The sequence below is a fragment of the Marmota monax genome, unplaced genomic scaffold (genome assembly GCF_021218885.2).
Source record: "Marmota monax isolate L192 unplaced genomic scaffold, Marmota_monax_Labrador192_F-V1.1 WCK01_AAM20220418_F8-fsc00002, whole genome shotgun sequence".
NCBI classification, from domain to species: Eukaryota; Metazoa; Chordata; class Mammalia; order Rodentia; family Sciuridae; genus Marmota; species Marmota monax.
In genome coordinates this window covers 16,366,998-16,383,896 of record NW_026693571.1, presented here as the reverse complement: position 1 = coordinate 16,383,896, position 16,899 = coordinate 16,366,998, and the positions used below count along the sequence as shown (strand labels likewise).

General features: G+C 38.3%; 1 protein-coding gene across 2 annotated transcripts in view; it reads right to left on the bottom strand.

Moving 5' to 3' along the window:
* The window catches only part of Ppp3ca (protein phosphatase 3 catalytic subunit alpha), a 310,937-nt gene extending 294,205 nt beyond the window's left edge, over positions 1 to 16,732 (bottom strand). The window contains exon 1 of one of the 2 annotated variants that reach the window (XM_058583828.1): positions 16,202 to 16,732. In XM_058583828.1, the coding sequence (XP_058439811.1) occupies positions 16,202 to 16,259 (58 nt within the window). In that variant the 5' untranslated portion in view covers positions 16,260 to 16,732. The remainder of the gene's footprint in view (positions 1 to 16,201) is intronic. The other variant, XM_046458923.2, reaches the window with a different exon arrangement.
* Between the last annotated feature and the right edge of the window lie 167 nt (positions 16,733 to 16,899).

Below are 16,899 nucleotides of genomic sequence, written 5' to 3'. Positions count from 1 at the left end.
ATTAAAATAAACACACATAGCAGGAAAGGTGTAATGTATATTTTGGTTTTTCAGGCCATGAAAGACCTTACATTTCAATAAATATTAGTTCACAAAACAAGAACCTTCAATAAAACATCCTAGCTGTACTCCTATTTAAAAACAAAGTTATTTGAATTTTTTCATGTACATGTTAACAAACACATTTATAAACAACAACCAAAAAAAAAGTAAAGAAAGAAAAGAAGTCATATTGAAGTCCCAGGTTCACAAAAATGTCACAGGGAAGAAAAAGAAAATAGGAACCCATGCTGATTCCTGCAGGGAATAAATCTTCCCACATGCAGAGGCATTCATCAGGAAGCAAGGGAAAGTAAGATGCCCCAGTATGAAATTTCAGCTCCCTGAATTGAAAGATCCAGAGAATCAAGCAGGGTGCCAAATCTCCCCTTACACCTACAGGTAGGACCTGCAACTACTCAACCACAGGATTTCTCAAAAGTCAGTCAAACCATGTTCAGCTGATTCAGAAATATGTTTATCAATCATGCACAAAATACAAATTTCTCTAATCACCTGCCATGGAAGACCTGCCAGGGAAGGAGCATTAAAATTCTGAATCACCACCCTTTTCTTGTAAAGCATTTCTTTTACTCAGTTTAAAATTCCAACTGGGCTAGCTTTAAACGTTCATCATGGTACAGAATAGTTAAAAGTGGTATATAAAAAATTCTGATCTCAAAACAATTCACATTTGCATCTAAGATGTTACAATGAAACCACATAACTCTTTTCTCAAAATGTTTCATGTGACAACTCCTTGAAGTGGCTTTCACTTTAGCTATGTGTGGCTTCCTTTATTTGCTTTAGTGACAAAAATATGAAAATGAATATAAAAAATCAGTCTCTACAGAGAAGGCCAGAGGCATGCGATAACTAGCACTAGATTTATTTTTCATAGTTTTAACCTAGAGGCAAAATTCAAGGTCCAATAAAAATGACTCCTTCATGTAATTCATAGCACTTCTTATGTTTCGGATTAGTTTGTGTTGTGACTCCAAGGTGAGGTCAGTTGATGTCAAGTAAAGCCTTGTTTACAGTCTAGTCCCACTGTGTATAAGCCTCAGCTACATATTTTAAAAGAGACAAAAATACTTGTCCACTACATTACTAGATTTTTTTCCCAATGATGTTCCACAAAATGATTTCCAGCAGCTGGTGTTTTATACAAAAACAAATTCCTAATACAGTCTCTTTTTCTATCAGTTCACAGGAATGAATCTTCCCACACTGTTTAATGAATCTGTCTCAACTTCCCCTCAAATTAATATTATTGCAGTCAAAGCCAGGGTTTGAGGTCAAAACTACTAGAATCCAAATGCCCATTTCACCACTTACTCATGCAGTGACCTTGAACAAGGCACTTAAAGTGAGGAAATGCTCATGCTAGGCACATATATTAGTATTATTATTACTGTTAGAATAGAAAGTTCAAAAGATGTAAAAGTTCTTTATTATTCATGTATTTACTTTAAGCAAGATCCTACAAAAAAAGTAAAGTAGCCTACAAATTAATAGAGTTTTCTTCACAAGTGAGTGTGAAGCTGGGTGCAGTGGTACACACCTGTAATCCCAGCAATTTGAGAGGCTGAGATAGGAAGATTGCAAGTTCAAAGCCAATCTTAGTACCTAAGCAAGGCCCTAAGCAACTTAGGGAGAACCTATCTCGAAATAAAAAAATAAAAAAGGGCTGGAGATATGCCTCAGAGGTTAAGAATCCATGGGTTCAATTCCTGGTACCAAAAGGAAAAAAAAGCATGTGTGAAATAAAATACATTACAAATCATATGCCAATAAAAACTACACAAACTCTCTAATCATTGTCCCTGGAATACACATTTCTTCCAACTCTGTGAAGTCATAAAAAAATCAAAATAAAGCACAAGGTAGGCAAAGAAATTGAACCTTTTAAAAAAATTTATAATTCCAAACCATAGCTATAGAGAAATATGAAAGATACACCAAGGGCAACAATTGCTCAAGTGCCTCTTTGAATTTTTATTTTTATAGAAGCCATAAACTTTTAACTAAAACATGTGGTAATTTGTCCCGTGTTACATATGCAGAACCAAAAATAAAAATTTGTGAATGCACTCATCCAAATTTTCTCCAAAAATTAATTTGGTAGGCAGGTTTAGGTAAATGCCTAGACAAATCTATTGAATAAATGAGAGCAAATAACTAAAATAAATAGAAAAATCTAAATTTTTTTAAAAAACAAAAAAAGACAAAATCAGAGGATAAAGATAGCATTGAATGAAACCGAGGTATTAAGGTTTTGCATTTAGAATTATAAAATACTTAACAAACTTCACCATAAAAAAGACCTGGCTTATGAATTCTTCACATGAAAATGCCCTGGCAAGGGTAATTAGAAGGGAAGGTATTTTTTTTTTTTAAATCAAGGGTATTAATAAAGTGATTCAACTTGGGCTACATGGATTTGAAAGTATTGTGTTGGGGGAAAATGGTACCATTATTATTATATTTGTGTGAGATACAGGAGTATCTTATCTAATTTATCATTTAAAAAAAAAAAAACAGAATTATGTGCCAAGCATCAGGCTAAACACTGGGGAAATCAAGTGGATAAGACCTTGCCCTCAATATTTCAGTTAAGAAAGAAAAAAATGTGTTGCAAACATTGGTGATGCACTGTGTACAAAATACAGGAGGTAGCACAGAGAGCTGTGCATAATGGATTCATAAAAGTTTCACACTGGAAATTAAAAAAAAGTTGCATGGAAGGTCTGATTTGGATTTTTAAGTTTAGTTCATTTCAATCAACTTCTATTGTAGATTAAACACAGATAAACATTCAGAACACATATTTGAATAAAAATCTCCTTTAGACTCTCATTGACTTATAATCTAATATACTAGAGACTTAAATGCAGTACAAAGTGACACATGCTTTATAATAAATGTTTTCAGAATTCGTACTTACGGTCAAATATATGAAAAATTCCTATTCCTACAAGTCAGTAAGAAAAACATGGGACAACTGAAAGCGAATTTAAAAAGCATTGTTATAACAATGCAAGAAAATGAGTGCCTGCAAACAGATAAGGTCGAAAGAGAATGAAGTTGGGAAGCTGCTGTATAAGTAAAGTATTTCAAAGGCCTGAACTGAATGACATGTTTAACTGATAGGACGGACGGTGGTCACATCACCCAGGGTAGAAAAGAGGGAACACCACTTCATTTTCATCATATTCATCTACAGCAACTGTGGTGGGGTTTGAGAGACAGTTCCAGAGAAAAAAACTAGGTTGCAACTATAGATGTGCTAGTCATCAGTCTACAAGTAGTAATCAACCCCATAAGACAAATAATGCCTGGAAGAACTCATAAAGGAAAAGAAGAATATCAGCCCTTAGGATCTGGCAAACAAGCCAAAGAAAGATAAAAACTCATCAAAGCTAGTAAAGACAATGTTTCAAAAAGGAGGAAGTGGCCAATCACATGAAAGATCACAGAACCAGAAACTGGACAGCCACTGCTAACATTTGCCAACTGTCACGGTGAAATGGCAAAGGGCCCCAAAATACAGCGGATTTGACAGTGGACAGGAAATGAGGAAGTGTATACTTTAAGGCAAATTACTTCTAGAAGTAATTTTGAAAGCTTGACTTTCAAAGGAGCTGTCCAACAATAAAATAACATCAAACATGTTCTGGGCTCTTAACACCAGACTAGGCATTTTACATACAATTCCTCTCATTGCTACAAAGTTGCAATATGAGCATTATCTTTCTAATTTTCCATAAGACAAATGGTTCAAGGTAGTTACATGATTTGTCCATGGACACACAAGTTGGCATATAGAGAATGCAGGATTTAAATGTGAGTTTTATCCAGCAGTAAACTAATGCTCTTTCCACATTCTGATGCTGCCTTCCTACCACTGGAAATAATTTTTTTTGAGGAGGATGGGTGGGGATAAGTGGCTTCCAACCATCTAATAGGAACATAATTTTTAAAAGATAATTTAACTAGTTGACATTTATAGTCACTTCCACCCTCGACAGCCTGATTCTATTTCACTATATGCTACTCAAAGATCCCTTACAATAGCTTCAGAATTCCAGGTATAAAAACACCCATCAGTTTTTGCAACACCCTTCATGCTACCTCTATTATAAAATAAGCTCCATGTCATAACATCTATCTATATACAGTACACCAAAGAATATTAATATTGGTTAAATATATTTTTGTCAAAAATGAAAGGAAAGTCTATGAAAAGTTAATCAGTCTCCTTACCGCCCTTCCACAGCATGTTGTACCTTCTGTTAATGAAGTAGTTACAACTTATATTGCCATGTTAAAGTCACTTTTGCCTCCCACACTGGGCAGTCATGTTCAGAGATTGCTTACTTTTTAATGGGTCCAAGAACATAGTACAAATCCTAGGCAAACAGCAGGCACTAAAACTTTGATGCACACATGAACAGATGGATGGATGGATGGATGAGAAGATGGATGTTTTGATAAGGGAAAATGTTTTAAGTCATTTTATACTTAATAAGAGAATCTACTCACCAAATGAGATAATTTTATTATACTGGAGATGGAGGGAAGGCAGTTTGGAAGACTGAGTGATAATTATAAAAAAATATGTCATGAGATTTTAAAAATGAAGCATGAAAGTTCATACTCTTAAAAATCTCCAGAAATACAAGATTGTTCCTAGTTTCAACAATACCAAAGGGAAGAAAATTTAAACTAATCAACACACTAAACTATGTTTTTAAAAAAACGAATTATTTTTGAAACTTTTATCCAAAAGAGCCAGTTTTCTCTCAAAGAACCAATAATAGAATTTCAGACACGGTAGTCCCCAGGAGATGTTTAAGGAGGGAAGCTTCAGAGAACATTCTGAAGTCAAGGCGCCTAGCTGAATGTGTCAATATCTATTCAATTTACAGACCTGACTAGCAACAGTACATTCTCCCATTGCAGGCTATATATAGACTTCTTCCCAGGGAGGCACGTGACATGAAATTCACCTGCATATAACATAAGCATGGGTGAATCCATGTTCCAATAAATTGTCATCAAAAAAGGTTCAGGAACATACAAGAAAGTATGAAATCCACAAAGATTTAAGGCATATTCTTAAAAGCAAGGAGACTGCAGCTTATGCATGATGCCCACCATGACAGATACAACTCCATCCTTTTCATGACAGAATGAAAGTGAAATTAATATTTTGAGGTTGAACTCAAATCCACTCTAGCTTATATGGATATATTTTTAAATTAGGCTAGGCATTTGCAAACTTTGTATGTTGTTATCAGCAGTTAACACCTCAGAGTTGAGTTTAACACAGAAATGCTATGACACCACAGCAGGTTGCCACTGGCCTCCTTCAAGTCGCAGTGAAACTTAAACTTATTATCAAATTACAAAGGAATCCATAGGTTAATGAAATTCAATGACTGTAGAAGCTCTGTATCAACAACCATCAAAGACCAGGCACAAGTGAGAGCAGGCAGAAAAGGCAGGTTTTGCTCTGGTCAAGGCTGACTTGTCTTCGTGGTGTGATGTGACCTGAAAAGTAAACAGGCAAGAGTGTCCTCTCAGTTATCCCCACTGACACCATCTTGGCGCCATGCTAGCATCCTGTCTTTATTACTTGCCTAATGTAAATAAAATGTGAAAACTCTACCTTAGAAAGTGATGTTAAAATGCAAGAGCTACCCATGTTTTCTTGGATCCTCCTACTAATAGGGATTAGGTATTTGACACCTTGAAGCCACAGGGTCTGGGAGAAAATAAAGGGAATTTCAGTTGAAAAGGCATGAGGTGGAAGAATATCGTGGCAATGGCAATCCTTGTGCAGCCAAGGGACATCATGGGATGCAGGGCTGGGCCCACCTTTGAGAGATTTCTGAATCCTAGACAGCTTTAAAGTCAGCATTAAGACACAGATTGGCAAGGTATGAGAAACTGGCCAAGATGAACCTCTGTCTACTTTTCCATTCAAGGGATCCAAACAACCTGACTTGGAATTAAAGGAAGGCCTCTACAATGCAAGATGACCAAGAAATCACCCTGCAGGGGGAAACACTTAGAAGACTTGAGAATAAGAACAATTTTTAATTATTAAATGAGCTCTCAGAGGAAAATTGATGAGCCTCATTCTCTGGAACCCTATAAGGCAATTCTAAGAACAATAAGTGTGTATCCAGAGAGACCTCTCCCTCTCACTTAGAAATGTAACATGTAGTGGCTAGATTGCCCTGTCCAGGAGGCTAGACAGAAGGGCCCACATGGGGAGTGGCCTGTGCTAAAATTCTGGTGAACCTTTCAATTCTATGAGTTGTATTTTTCATACACAGGCTCAGACATAAGCAGGTATAACAAATAAAAGGTTTCCCTTATCCCTTCCAATCCTCCTCCCCAGCACACAAAGGACTGGTTGTGGGCCACATGGTCAAATTAGGTTTCCAAAGTTCCTTGCAGCTTTGAAAATCTCCTAATGTTAGAATTAGACTATGCCTTAGCAAACAGGTTCCCAGTTAGAACTAAAATAAATGAGAATCATCCATTCTCTCCAGTCACAAGATTCCCATAATCCATTCCACTGTTAAATGTTGCTACCTGGTTAAAATTTTTTAAATATGCCACCCAATTTTCTGCTGCTTCCAAATTCTGCTTTCTCTTCTTCAGTGACAGGAATGGTGAACAACATCTGAATGTGAACTACTACAAAAAGAGGGCCTCTAACTTTCAGAACCTTAGTTAAATCACGACTCACCCTTTTCAGATTCAGCCTGTATAATCTTTCAGTTCCTGTTACAATTTAAAGTTCTTTAATCATCACAGAGACTTTTTTAAAAAAATATATACTCCAAAACTTTACCCTTGCATTTCTAGAAGGGCATGTGAGATGAAACAGAATATTCAGGAATAATTCTAACCAGAGGTGAAAGCCACAGAGATTCATTCCCAGTTAATGAATGCAGATAGAAGTTTAAAAAGATTTTATGTTTGAAACTGTACTTTGCTCAGTCTTCCACACCTTGAAGAGAAAATAATCCTGTGCTAGGGAGATAAAGTCAGTCCCAGACCATCTGAGACTATAAGTATTGTTTCAGAATGAAAATCAAAAAGAGCTCAGAAACTCCGACCTGCCCGGCTAATTTAAACAGAAGCCAGTAGACAAATCTGGGATAGTAAAGGTTCAGTGATCATCTGTAAGGACAGAACTGAGAGTCGTGCCTCATATGCTGCCTCCTCATGGGTGTGAATTCTGGAGCTGAGCTTTTCTAGACATCAGTCATTGGATAGATGGGGGAGAGCTATGAGTAGTCTGTACTCAAGCCGGGGCTGAAGGTTTATTGTTGGCATATACACACTCAGTCACCTCCTATCTGGGTGTGCAATGTGTCTTACATCTCTAATTCCCAAACTTATTAACTTTTATTCATTTGCATTTGCACATTGTAAAGTATAATCTAGACTTCCTAACTGCTTGTCACCTAGCCCTCCCCCAAATTAGTATAATCACTAGTCTTCCTGAGAAACAAGCCATCATCTACCTTGGAGAAAATTAACCTATACACCTTTTGACCTACACAAATCCACTAAAAACTGCTCAGTCCTCTGGGAAAGGCACTCCTACCAATTATGTGTGTACATTCTGGCTATTGGGCAAAAACTATAAAAGCCCAGTTAATAAAACAAGAGCATTTTAAAAACACATGAAAACACACTTTTACAGGATTGAGGCTTACAAATCAAGAGATTCATTGGATGTCTGTGAGCTGACCATGACTTAAGTTCCATAAATTTTCAAACTAGAACTCTATATAATTTAAAAACTTTGCCAGGCACAGTGGTGCATGCCTGTAATCCCAGTGGTTCCAGAAGCTGAGGCAGAAGGATCACAAACACAAAGCCTGCCTCAGCAATTTAGTGAGAATCTGTCTCAAAACAAAAAAAAATATGGGTTGGGGATGTGGCTCAGTGGTTAAACTGCCCTGGGTTTAAAAAAAAAAACAAAACTTTTATGTCTATCTTACCCTTTGCCTGTTACTTCATTCAATGAACAACCAGGTATCAAATGCCTGTTCTATAGCAGGCTCTGTGCTGGACCTTAAGGTATGAAGATAAGTTGGCTGCTCTCTCCAAGGCCTTTCACTTCCTAGGGAAGAGAGGCAGACAAGTAAACAAATCATCAGAGCAACTTGCTCTTATCAAAGTGAAATGAAGAGGCTGACTCCCTTCTCTCCAACAAAAGATGTCAGGAGGGGCAAATTCCAGAGTAGATGACAAATGAACAGAACTGAATGAGAAGGACAACTACTGTTATCACAATAATTAAGCCCACACAGAAAAGGTATGTGTGTACTTTAATAGCATTAATGATACATAAATAACCAACAATACAAGACTGTATCACTTTTTAAAAATTTAATTTCCTTGTTAATAAACAGACAAAAAAAAAAATAACACATCCTTGAAATCCTGACTCAGGACCTATACTTTTAAGAGAATGTATTATGCTTTTAACTTAATTTCATAAAATGGCATAGCTTACAAGATGTTTGAAAACAAATGTCACTAGATGGCTCAAAGCCCACTAAGGAGAAAATAAAAAGTCAGCAGAGTTGGTGACATTTTAAAAAAAAAAAAAAAAACCACTTCTCATATAGCCCATATATCTTTCCCTTGGGTAGGATCCAATGACATTTTGGGGGGCAGAGGAAGGCAGGAGATTATATGGGAAAAGGCAACATTTCTATATTACAAAGGAATGTTGTTTTCTTCTTTTTTTTAATTTGGGGTTTTCTGGATTTTGTTTTGGGTGAATTGTTGTTGTTGTTTTCCATGAAATATGCCAGGTCATTTTCTCTTCAAGTCCAGGTCCGGGAAATAATTAAAATATATAACTCACCCAATAAATCCAACACTGAGTGATTAACATATCTTTTCTCACTTGTCAAAAATTGATTAGCCTAAGGGGAAATACAAGGAAAACTGAAAGAAAGCTTTCAAGTTCAAGCTAATAAGCTAAGGTGAAAAGAATTCAGCCTTTTAAATTTAGCAAGAATAAAGTCAGTTCAAATGACCAACAAAATTGCCCTCAACCTAACTGTGTCACCTTATTAATGCCTTCTCCTCACGCTCCCTTCCATGATTGGCTGGAGATGGAAGCACTCCATTCACCAGTCACCATGCAGAACCATTTACAACGAATCAGAACTTGACATAATGACTCAAAATAAATATATAATTTATCTCCATTTATTGTTTCAGAAGGTAACTCTGCAATGTCCAAATTATTCAACAAAAATTTATTCAGTGCATAAAAAGCAAGGCATTGAGCTAGACACCACCATTCCAATGACCACATTTCCAAACTATAACTTTAAATATGCTTAGTAACAAATCATTTTAAGCATTTCCAAGAATACACAGCAACCTGAGAGACACAGTTTAAAAACAGACATAGAATTTACAAAATATTCTAATGTTACATAAAAATATCCAAACATTTAAAATAAGAACTAGCAACTCCTTCTGTCCCATACACACAACTCACCCCCTCCCCCACCACCAAAAAAGAAGAAAAACACTGGGGCAATACAGATAGAGAGTCTCTTTAAGTCTTAAACTTTTAGAGTTGATGTTATTTTCTTAATTTAGTTTCATATAAATAAAACTCTCTGAAGGCCAAACATCCTTCTTCTGGTTTCATAACTGCAGAAAGTACCTGAAATTAACAAACATTGTAAGGTGGTATGTCATAAATTAGAGGCAATTTTTATAAATCCCTGATGTCTCCCTGTTTGTTGAACTCTTTTTTATAGACACATGCAACATTCCCAGTTGTAACAGAGTTTGACAGAAAACCCAACCAACCATCTTTAAAAGCAGACTATTTTGCTGTGAATCAAAATCATGGCTTAGGGGAATAAAAAGAAGAAATGCGTAAAGTTCTATCCCTCTCTATGATAGTTTCAAAAAACCCTCCTTAACTCCAAAAATGCAGCATTTTAATAATTTGTTGCCATTTCCTCAGTCAGCATTTTCGTTTTTTTAATATCTAAGGTTTCTGCTATTGAAGTGCATGTCTGCGAAAATGAATTTGAGATCTCAGCAGTGGATCTAGGTCTTCAAGCTGACAGTATATCTGATTTAAGCCATTATTCAGAAAATTCAACCATAGAAGAATGTGGAATTTTAAAATTTTATTTCTTATATGAAATATAATTGATAGCTTCATATAGGAGGCAAAACTATTAGAAAATAAATTAAAATTGCTGAAAATATCAAAAGTACTAGAGACTAAATTTATAAACTGAAATCCTGTCTTGGTGCCTATATCATTCCCACCTAAAGACTGGATTTTAAAAAGGAGTGAAATACCTAAGAAGCACTTGTTGATATTTTTGCCCAACTGATCTCCACAAATTAACAAAATCCTCAGACCAGAGCAACAGTGTGGGTCATTATCTGAGGTACAGGCTAAGAGGCTTACAACAGCACTCTTCAAAATAAAAGTAAGCAAATATGCTGTTTCTACTTCTGTGTCTATTTTTTTGAAAAAAAAAAAATGTTTAACAGTATTTCTTCAATGACTCTCATGCCAAAATCAAACCAAATTATAATATTCATCACAGGAATGTTATAATTCTGCTGGTATAGAAATGTATCAAACTATTTTACATGGTTAGTAATTTAGTAAAACAAAATAGGAAACAAAGTGTGATGACAACTTAAAATACATCCAAAAAGGAGGTATCAATTTTCAAAAATATTTTCAAAAAGAGCCTCTTTGTTCAAGGAAAAATTTGCTTCCACTTACCTGTAGTCTAGTCCTACCTGTCCCATTCTATCTATTCTCTCTCCATTTCTTTAAACATACAAATAAGTGTCATCATAAGCTACTGTTGTAGACCCAAGGCATTCATGGATTTCAATATTACTGGTTCTTACTATTCTCGAGTGACCTGAAAATACATAACATGTTGTCATTTGCAATTCTGTCTTAGCAGTCACTGAATCACCATTCCCAAAAGGAAAGACCAACTGTAACCATTCAAACTCCCATATCTCATTCAATGATTCTCTAGTCCTCAGAGTGGTGGGTATAATCATTGTCCTTTACATATGGGAAAAGGGGCCTGATGAGTTATAATACATAACCTAAAAAGACACTAAAGTGGGACTCAAAACCTCACCATATCCTTAAATAGCACAAGAATGCAATATCAGAAAGTTGCTGAAAAAGTTGACAAAGTAATTTTTTAGTAATTATCCCAATTCCATATCATGAATCATCATCTTTCTTCATATTTCTGGAGGTGTCCAACACAATTTCACAAAACGTTCAAAATGGTAATTTAACTGCATTTGCTAAAAGGAGAATATCTCTAGAACAATGCTATTTTCCAATGAGGTCACTCTAAATGGATTCTTTATTTGGTTTTATAATTAGTTTCAACTTTACACATGGCTGACACAAAAAAGATAAGGAAAAGCATAAGAGGCCAATTATAAAAGTTATGTATGCACAGTATATCCAAGTCATACTTCATATCTCTAAAATTATAAATCAAAACAGGTCATAAACAAATAGATTTTTAAAAGGCATATTTTTCAACTAACATAAACAATGTCAGAGTAAACCTCACTAGCTAGATTCTAAGGTGCTAATTTTTCACATTTTAACTGAGTGTCTTAAAATATATTGTCCATTAAAGTAAGAGTTCTTCCCCACACTTCAATAAAAACTGTTCTTCTTATGTTTTATTGATAACACTTAGAACCACTGAAATTTTCTTAAACTCTCAGGTGTTGCCTTAAGCCTTAAGATTACAAGATGTTTTAAAAGCTATGAATTTGTGGTATATTTACCTTACACAAGTCCAGAAAGGAAATATTAATGAATCAACCTGATTTGTAACTAACAACATGAATTTGCATGCTGTTCACTAAGTCCTGAAAAGGATTTGTTCTCTAAAGTATATTATCCCTGACAGCACTATGAGTTAATTCGATTAGCAGAACCTTTTCTTCACATCCAGTACTGATGCAAAACTTACCTACCAAACACTGATGCTTAATCATAATAAATTTAAATTAATGATACTGAATTAATAAGGTTTCATTATACTCAAATTGGAAACCAGACACATGAAACAACTCAACTGGTTGTAACAAAATTCAGTAAAATAAAGTCACAATGAGCTTTTCTTGCTGTATCACTAAGAAAAGCATTATTGGCTACTTACTCCCCCATTTCCAGAACCACACATGACAGTTATAACTGATGTACCATATTCTTGTTTTCATTTTAAGTAGTTTTACTAGTCTCTCAGCTAGAAATACTGGCTAGCCTGAATCCTCATGTAATATTAATTTACTTTACTTACAACTTCTTGCTTGCATGGTCTTTGATACCTTTCCAGAATTGTCCTATGAGTATCTGTTTACACCAAGAGTATATAAGCTGGCAGTATACAAGAAAAACAGCTCGTTCCCCATGGCCAATAGCAACCTTACACAAAGCACAACAGTGCACTGCCTAGAGTTTTTGAGATTCTCAGGAACTCTACCCAGAAGTTATCCTTCAGCTGCATCCCAGGGTATCTGAAATTTCTACATAAAATCAATTAGGGCAAAGGGCCCATAACAAAATACCTGAAGATGTGAAGAGCTACATTAAAAAGTCACACACTTATCATCACATAGAACTAATTTTCTCTATGTATTTTTAACTGTCACACAGCAAAGGTCTATGGCCACGAGAGAATGTTAGGGCTACACAAATCATTCCAGGCAGGAAAAAGTACAAAGCAATGAAGAGAAGCCAAAGTTTAGAACAAGGCCTGTGGAGTACCACTGCATAGAAAGCCAGACTATAGAGTATATTGAAGGTAAGGAAAAGGAGATGGTTACTCTTCTATTTATAACCCTCAGTCTTTTGCCTTATAGCTATGAAATAGTCCCTTAAAAACATAATGTAAAACGGTAAATAATCAAATTGTTCTGCTTTCCAATAAATACCTTTCCAAGATGTTTTCTCTGAATTCTTATAGTTTTTTATTGTTTCTAAGAACAGTCAAAATGAAATAACATCTGTTTTACTAATTGAAGTAATTTTTCTGTTTTGAGGTAATCTAAATAAATACTTCCCATTCCCACTTCTATCTTCCCTTTCATAAGGTTTAGAAAATGGATCAGGGACTTTGAACACACTTTGGCAGACTCTACAAACCTCAAAAATGGCACAGTTGACACTCAGACTCAACCTACCTTTCTAAAGTTGCATTCTGGAAGTGCAAATCAAAAGAGGTGGCAACAAATCACCACAGAAAAATCCACAAGCACAGCTTTATTTGTACACAGCAATTTGCTACACAACAAAAGTCAGATCATAGCAATAAAGATAACTGTAAGCAAATATCAGGATATGCCAAGGTAATAATGAGCTGAATGTTTCTCATTTCTGTATGTATACATAGCAAATACTATAATATATATTCTTTGGAAAAGGAGAGAAGGCCAAAGTAGCACAAATATTTCCTCAAGGATAATCCTGTGTTGAAGACTTGACAACTGAAATGAAATTCTAACAATATTTTGGTGTAAATACTGGTTTAATAAACTATATATTACCTACTTTTTGTAAAAAGAAAATCACTTAATAATTTGTTTTATATTAAATATATACTTTCCCCTTACTGAGCATGTGTATTCACATTCAAGAGGATCAAAATAGATTTTTCTCAAATAACTAATCACAAAAAATTCACGTATGACAAAATGTTGATTACAATCTTGAAGAATGCCTTTTAAGCCAACAATATAATCAATAAGAAAGTATAACAGAAATAGCATCAGTGTGCCCACCTTATAATAAGATTCATCAATAAAAGTTTTTTCTATAAACAAAATCCCTTATTTAAGATTTACATCAGAATCCCTATCAAAACAAATGCAAGATTAACTTTTCATCTTTTGAGTCTATTACGCACATTTCCATTTCACTTGTGTAAAAATATGTAGATCAAATTTCTGGAATTATTGAGAACTGTGTACTTCTAATGAAAAATCATAACAACATAGCATGGGGGAAAACGTAAAATAGCTATGGAATGGTTAAATAGATTCTACCATATTAACTGGCAAAGACACCAAGGCAGAATTATGAACAATTATTTTCACATTGCTCACTTGATAACAACTTTATGTTTACATTAGGAATCCATATTTCGTGATTTTAAAAAAAAGAAATGTGACCATAAGTGTGCATGACTGTTTTTTAATTGCCCAAACATTGATTGCAATTAACCGAACTGTAAATTTACCTTAATTGTTTTGAGAATAAATAATCTTAACCTACAGAATGATGCTACACCTAAACTTTACACATTAGGGAAATCTTGGTCATTTTCTGATATTTCAGTAAAAGGTCTTCATTTTTGAAAATGTCAACAGAAATCTTTAATACAAAACAGTTCTTTGGAATGAATTTGATTTGACTGTTTACATAAGGATCCATGCCTGCAGAAAAAAAAAAATCATAGTTGTGCATCTAACTGTAGTCGTATTTCGAATCATTTTTGCAAAACTATTTCCTCCTTATTTTGATGGGTCTGTGAGTCTTGCACAGAAGCAAGAATTATTCCAATATAATCAAAACAAAAGAAGACATTTTATTTCTCTTTCTCAAAAGAAAGAACACAAGTTCCCCCTTGAGTCCCCGGCCACCCATTCACCTCACACACACACACACACACTTCACACACACAATTACTTTAAAACTGAAAGGCACAGGATCTTTTCTGAAACCCCGGGGAGACTTATGTAGTCTTTAGGCTGCTGTGTTACTTAGCCTAAGTGCTCCTGGTGCAAATGACTTTATTGCCTTGCACTCTAGTTGCATGCTCTGGCCCCATCAGATAACATCTCTACACATAACACAACACCACACACACACACACCCCACACCACAGGCCAAGTTTCCAATTTCAGAGGCCCGTTCCGCACACAGTCCATGTTCATCTCGGTTATGTTCCGTGTCCTGACCCCACAATTAAGGGACACTACTTAATCCTGGTGGATCTGCTCCGTTGCCTCATTCTTGCAAGAGTCCTACAAAGGTTCCTCCCCCACACCACCTTGGAACGTGATGAAGACGGTGGGATCTCACGACCACAGTTTGTCCCCTTCCTCACCCCTGGCATCCCGCCTTCTCTTCACCAGCAATCAGAGAACCATCCCTGCACCGAGTGTATACATAAAATCCAAGGGTGGAGAATTAAATAGCCCGTTACAAAGGGTGCCAGGGGCATGAAGAAAATAAGCGGGATGAGGTTCCCGAGGGGAACCCTTCAAGAGCAATGACAGGGCGACAGAAGGATGTCAGCGGTGGTGAGAGAGGTTGGAGAATGGCTTTTCACGTCGTTCTCAGGTGTTTGGGGGAATCCCGGGGCGACGGGGGCATTGATACGGGTTCTCCGATCGTTCCCAGCCTCATGATCCCCCACGCGCCCCCTCGGCCACCTTCCCGCGGACGGCCACCCAGCCCCGCGCGGAAGGAAACGCCAGGCTCCCCCCACGCTCTCCCGCTCTCTCGCGAGTCCTGTGCAGGCCCTTCCAGTGGGAGGGGGAAGGGGCGCGGAGGGAATTGCTGCAATGGAGCACCAAGAGAACCCTGCCCCAGCGAGGTAGTCCGTGGAAAGCCACGGCCACATAAAAATGCCATATTAATTTTTTAAAAGCCATAAATCACCCCCTCCCTCTGCAAAAGAAAACCATAAACCCGATCCCATGCAAGCCTGCGAGCAGCCACCCACTTCCTATTTCTGTCATAGCAGCTACACCCTGCCAGCAACCACCCCCGGGGCGCCCCCTCCCGCCACCGCCACCGCCACCCCGCCGCCGCCTCCCCGCGGCTCAGCCATTTGCCAACTGACGCCCCCGTCAATAAAAATGCCCCAAGTGGAGCTGAGAGGGAGGCGTGGGGGAAGGGCGCCGCGGGGGAGGGGGTTCGCGGGTTGCACAATATCCTAGAAGGTCCGTGGCTGGAGCTGGGTGAGGAGAACCCTGGGCGGGGGGGAGGGGAGGCGAGGCGAGGCGAGCCGCCCGGGCGCCTGCGGCACACCGTGCACCCGAGCGACCGTGGCGCTCCGCTTACCTTTCACCACCCTGTCGGTCGTCGACAACTTGGGATCAATTGCCTTGGGCTCGGACATCTCCAGCCGCCGGGGGACAGCGACGCGCTGCTTGTCCGTCCGACTGCACACCCCCACCGGACCGGCGGGCCAGACACTCAACGCCGCCGCCGCCGCGCTGCAAACCGCTTGGCTGGAGGTCTGGGCTCTGAGCTGGCTTTAAAGTTACTGCCTTCTCCGCGCGTCCCTCCTCCGCTGCCGCCGCCTTCACTCCTCCTCCACTGCCGCCGCCAGCCCCGCCGACTCGCTCCGGGCTGCGCGTGTGTGGTGGTTATTTATTTATTTTCTGAGCACGCCTCCCGGTTCTTCTTTTATTCTTGGGGGAAGGGGGATGGGGAGGAGAAGCGCACACACGAGTACCCACCCCGGCACGGAGACCGGGCACCGCGGAATGGAGACCCACGCGCGCACACGGCCGGGATTAAGACCGATCACATGGGGAGGGCCGGGGGCGAGGGAGAAGAGGCAGGGCCGCGGATGTCAGTGCCACCAGCAGCGCCTCGGCGTCCCCGGTGGCGTTGAGACGGCCGCTGCTGTTGCTGCTGCTGCTGCTGCTGCTGCCGCCGCCGCCGCCGCTGCTTCCCCACACCGAGCGCCGCCGATGCAGCCGCCGGTGCCGCGGCCGCGGTAGACGTCCCGCTGCCGCGCTCGCCCGCGCTCG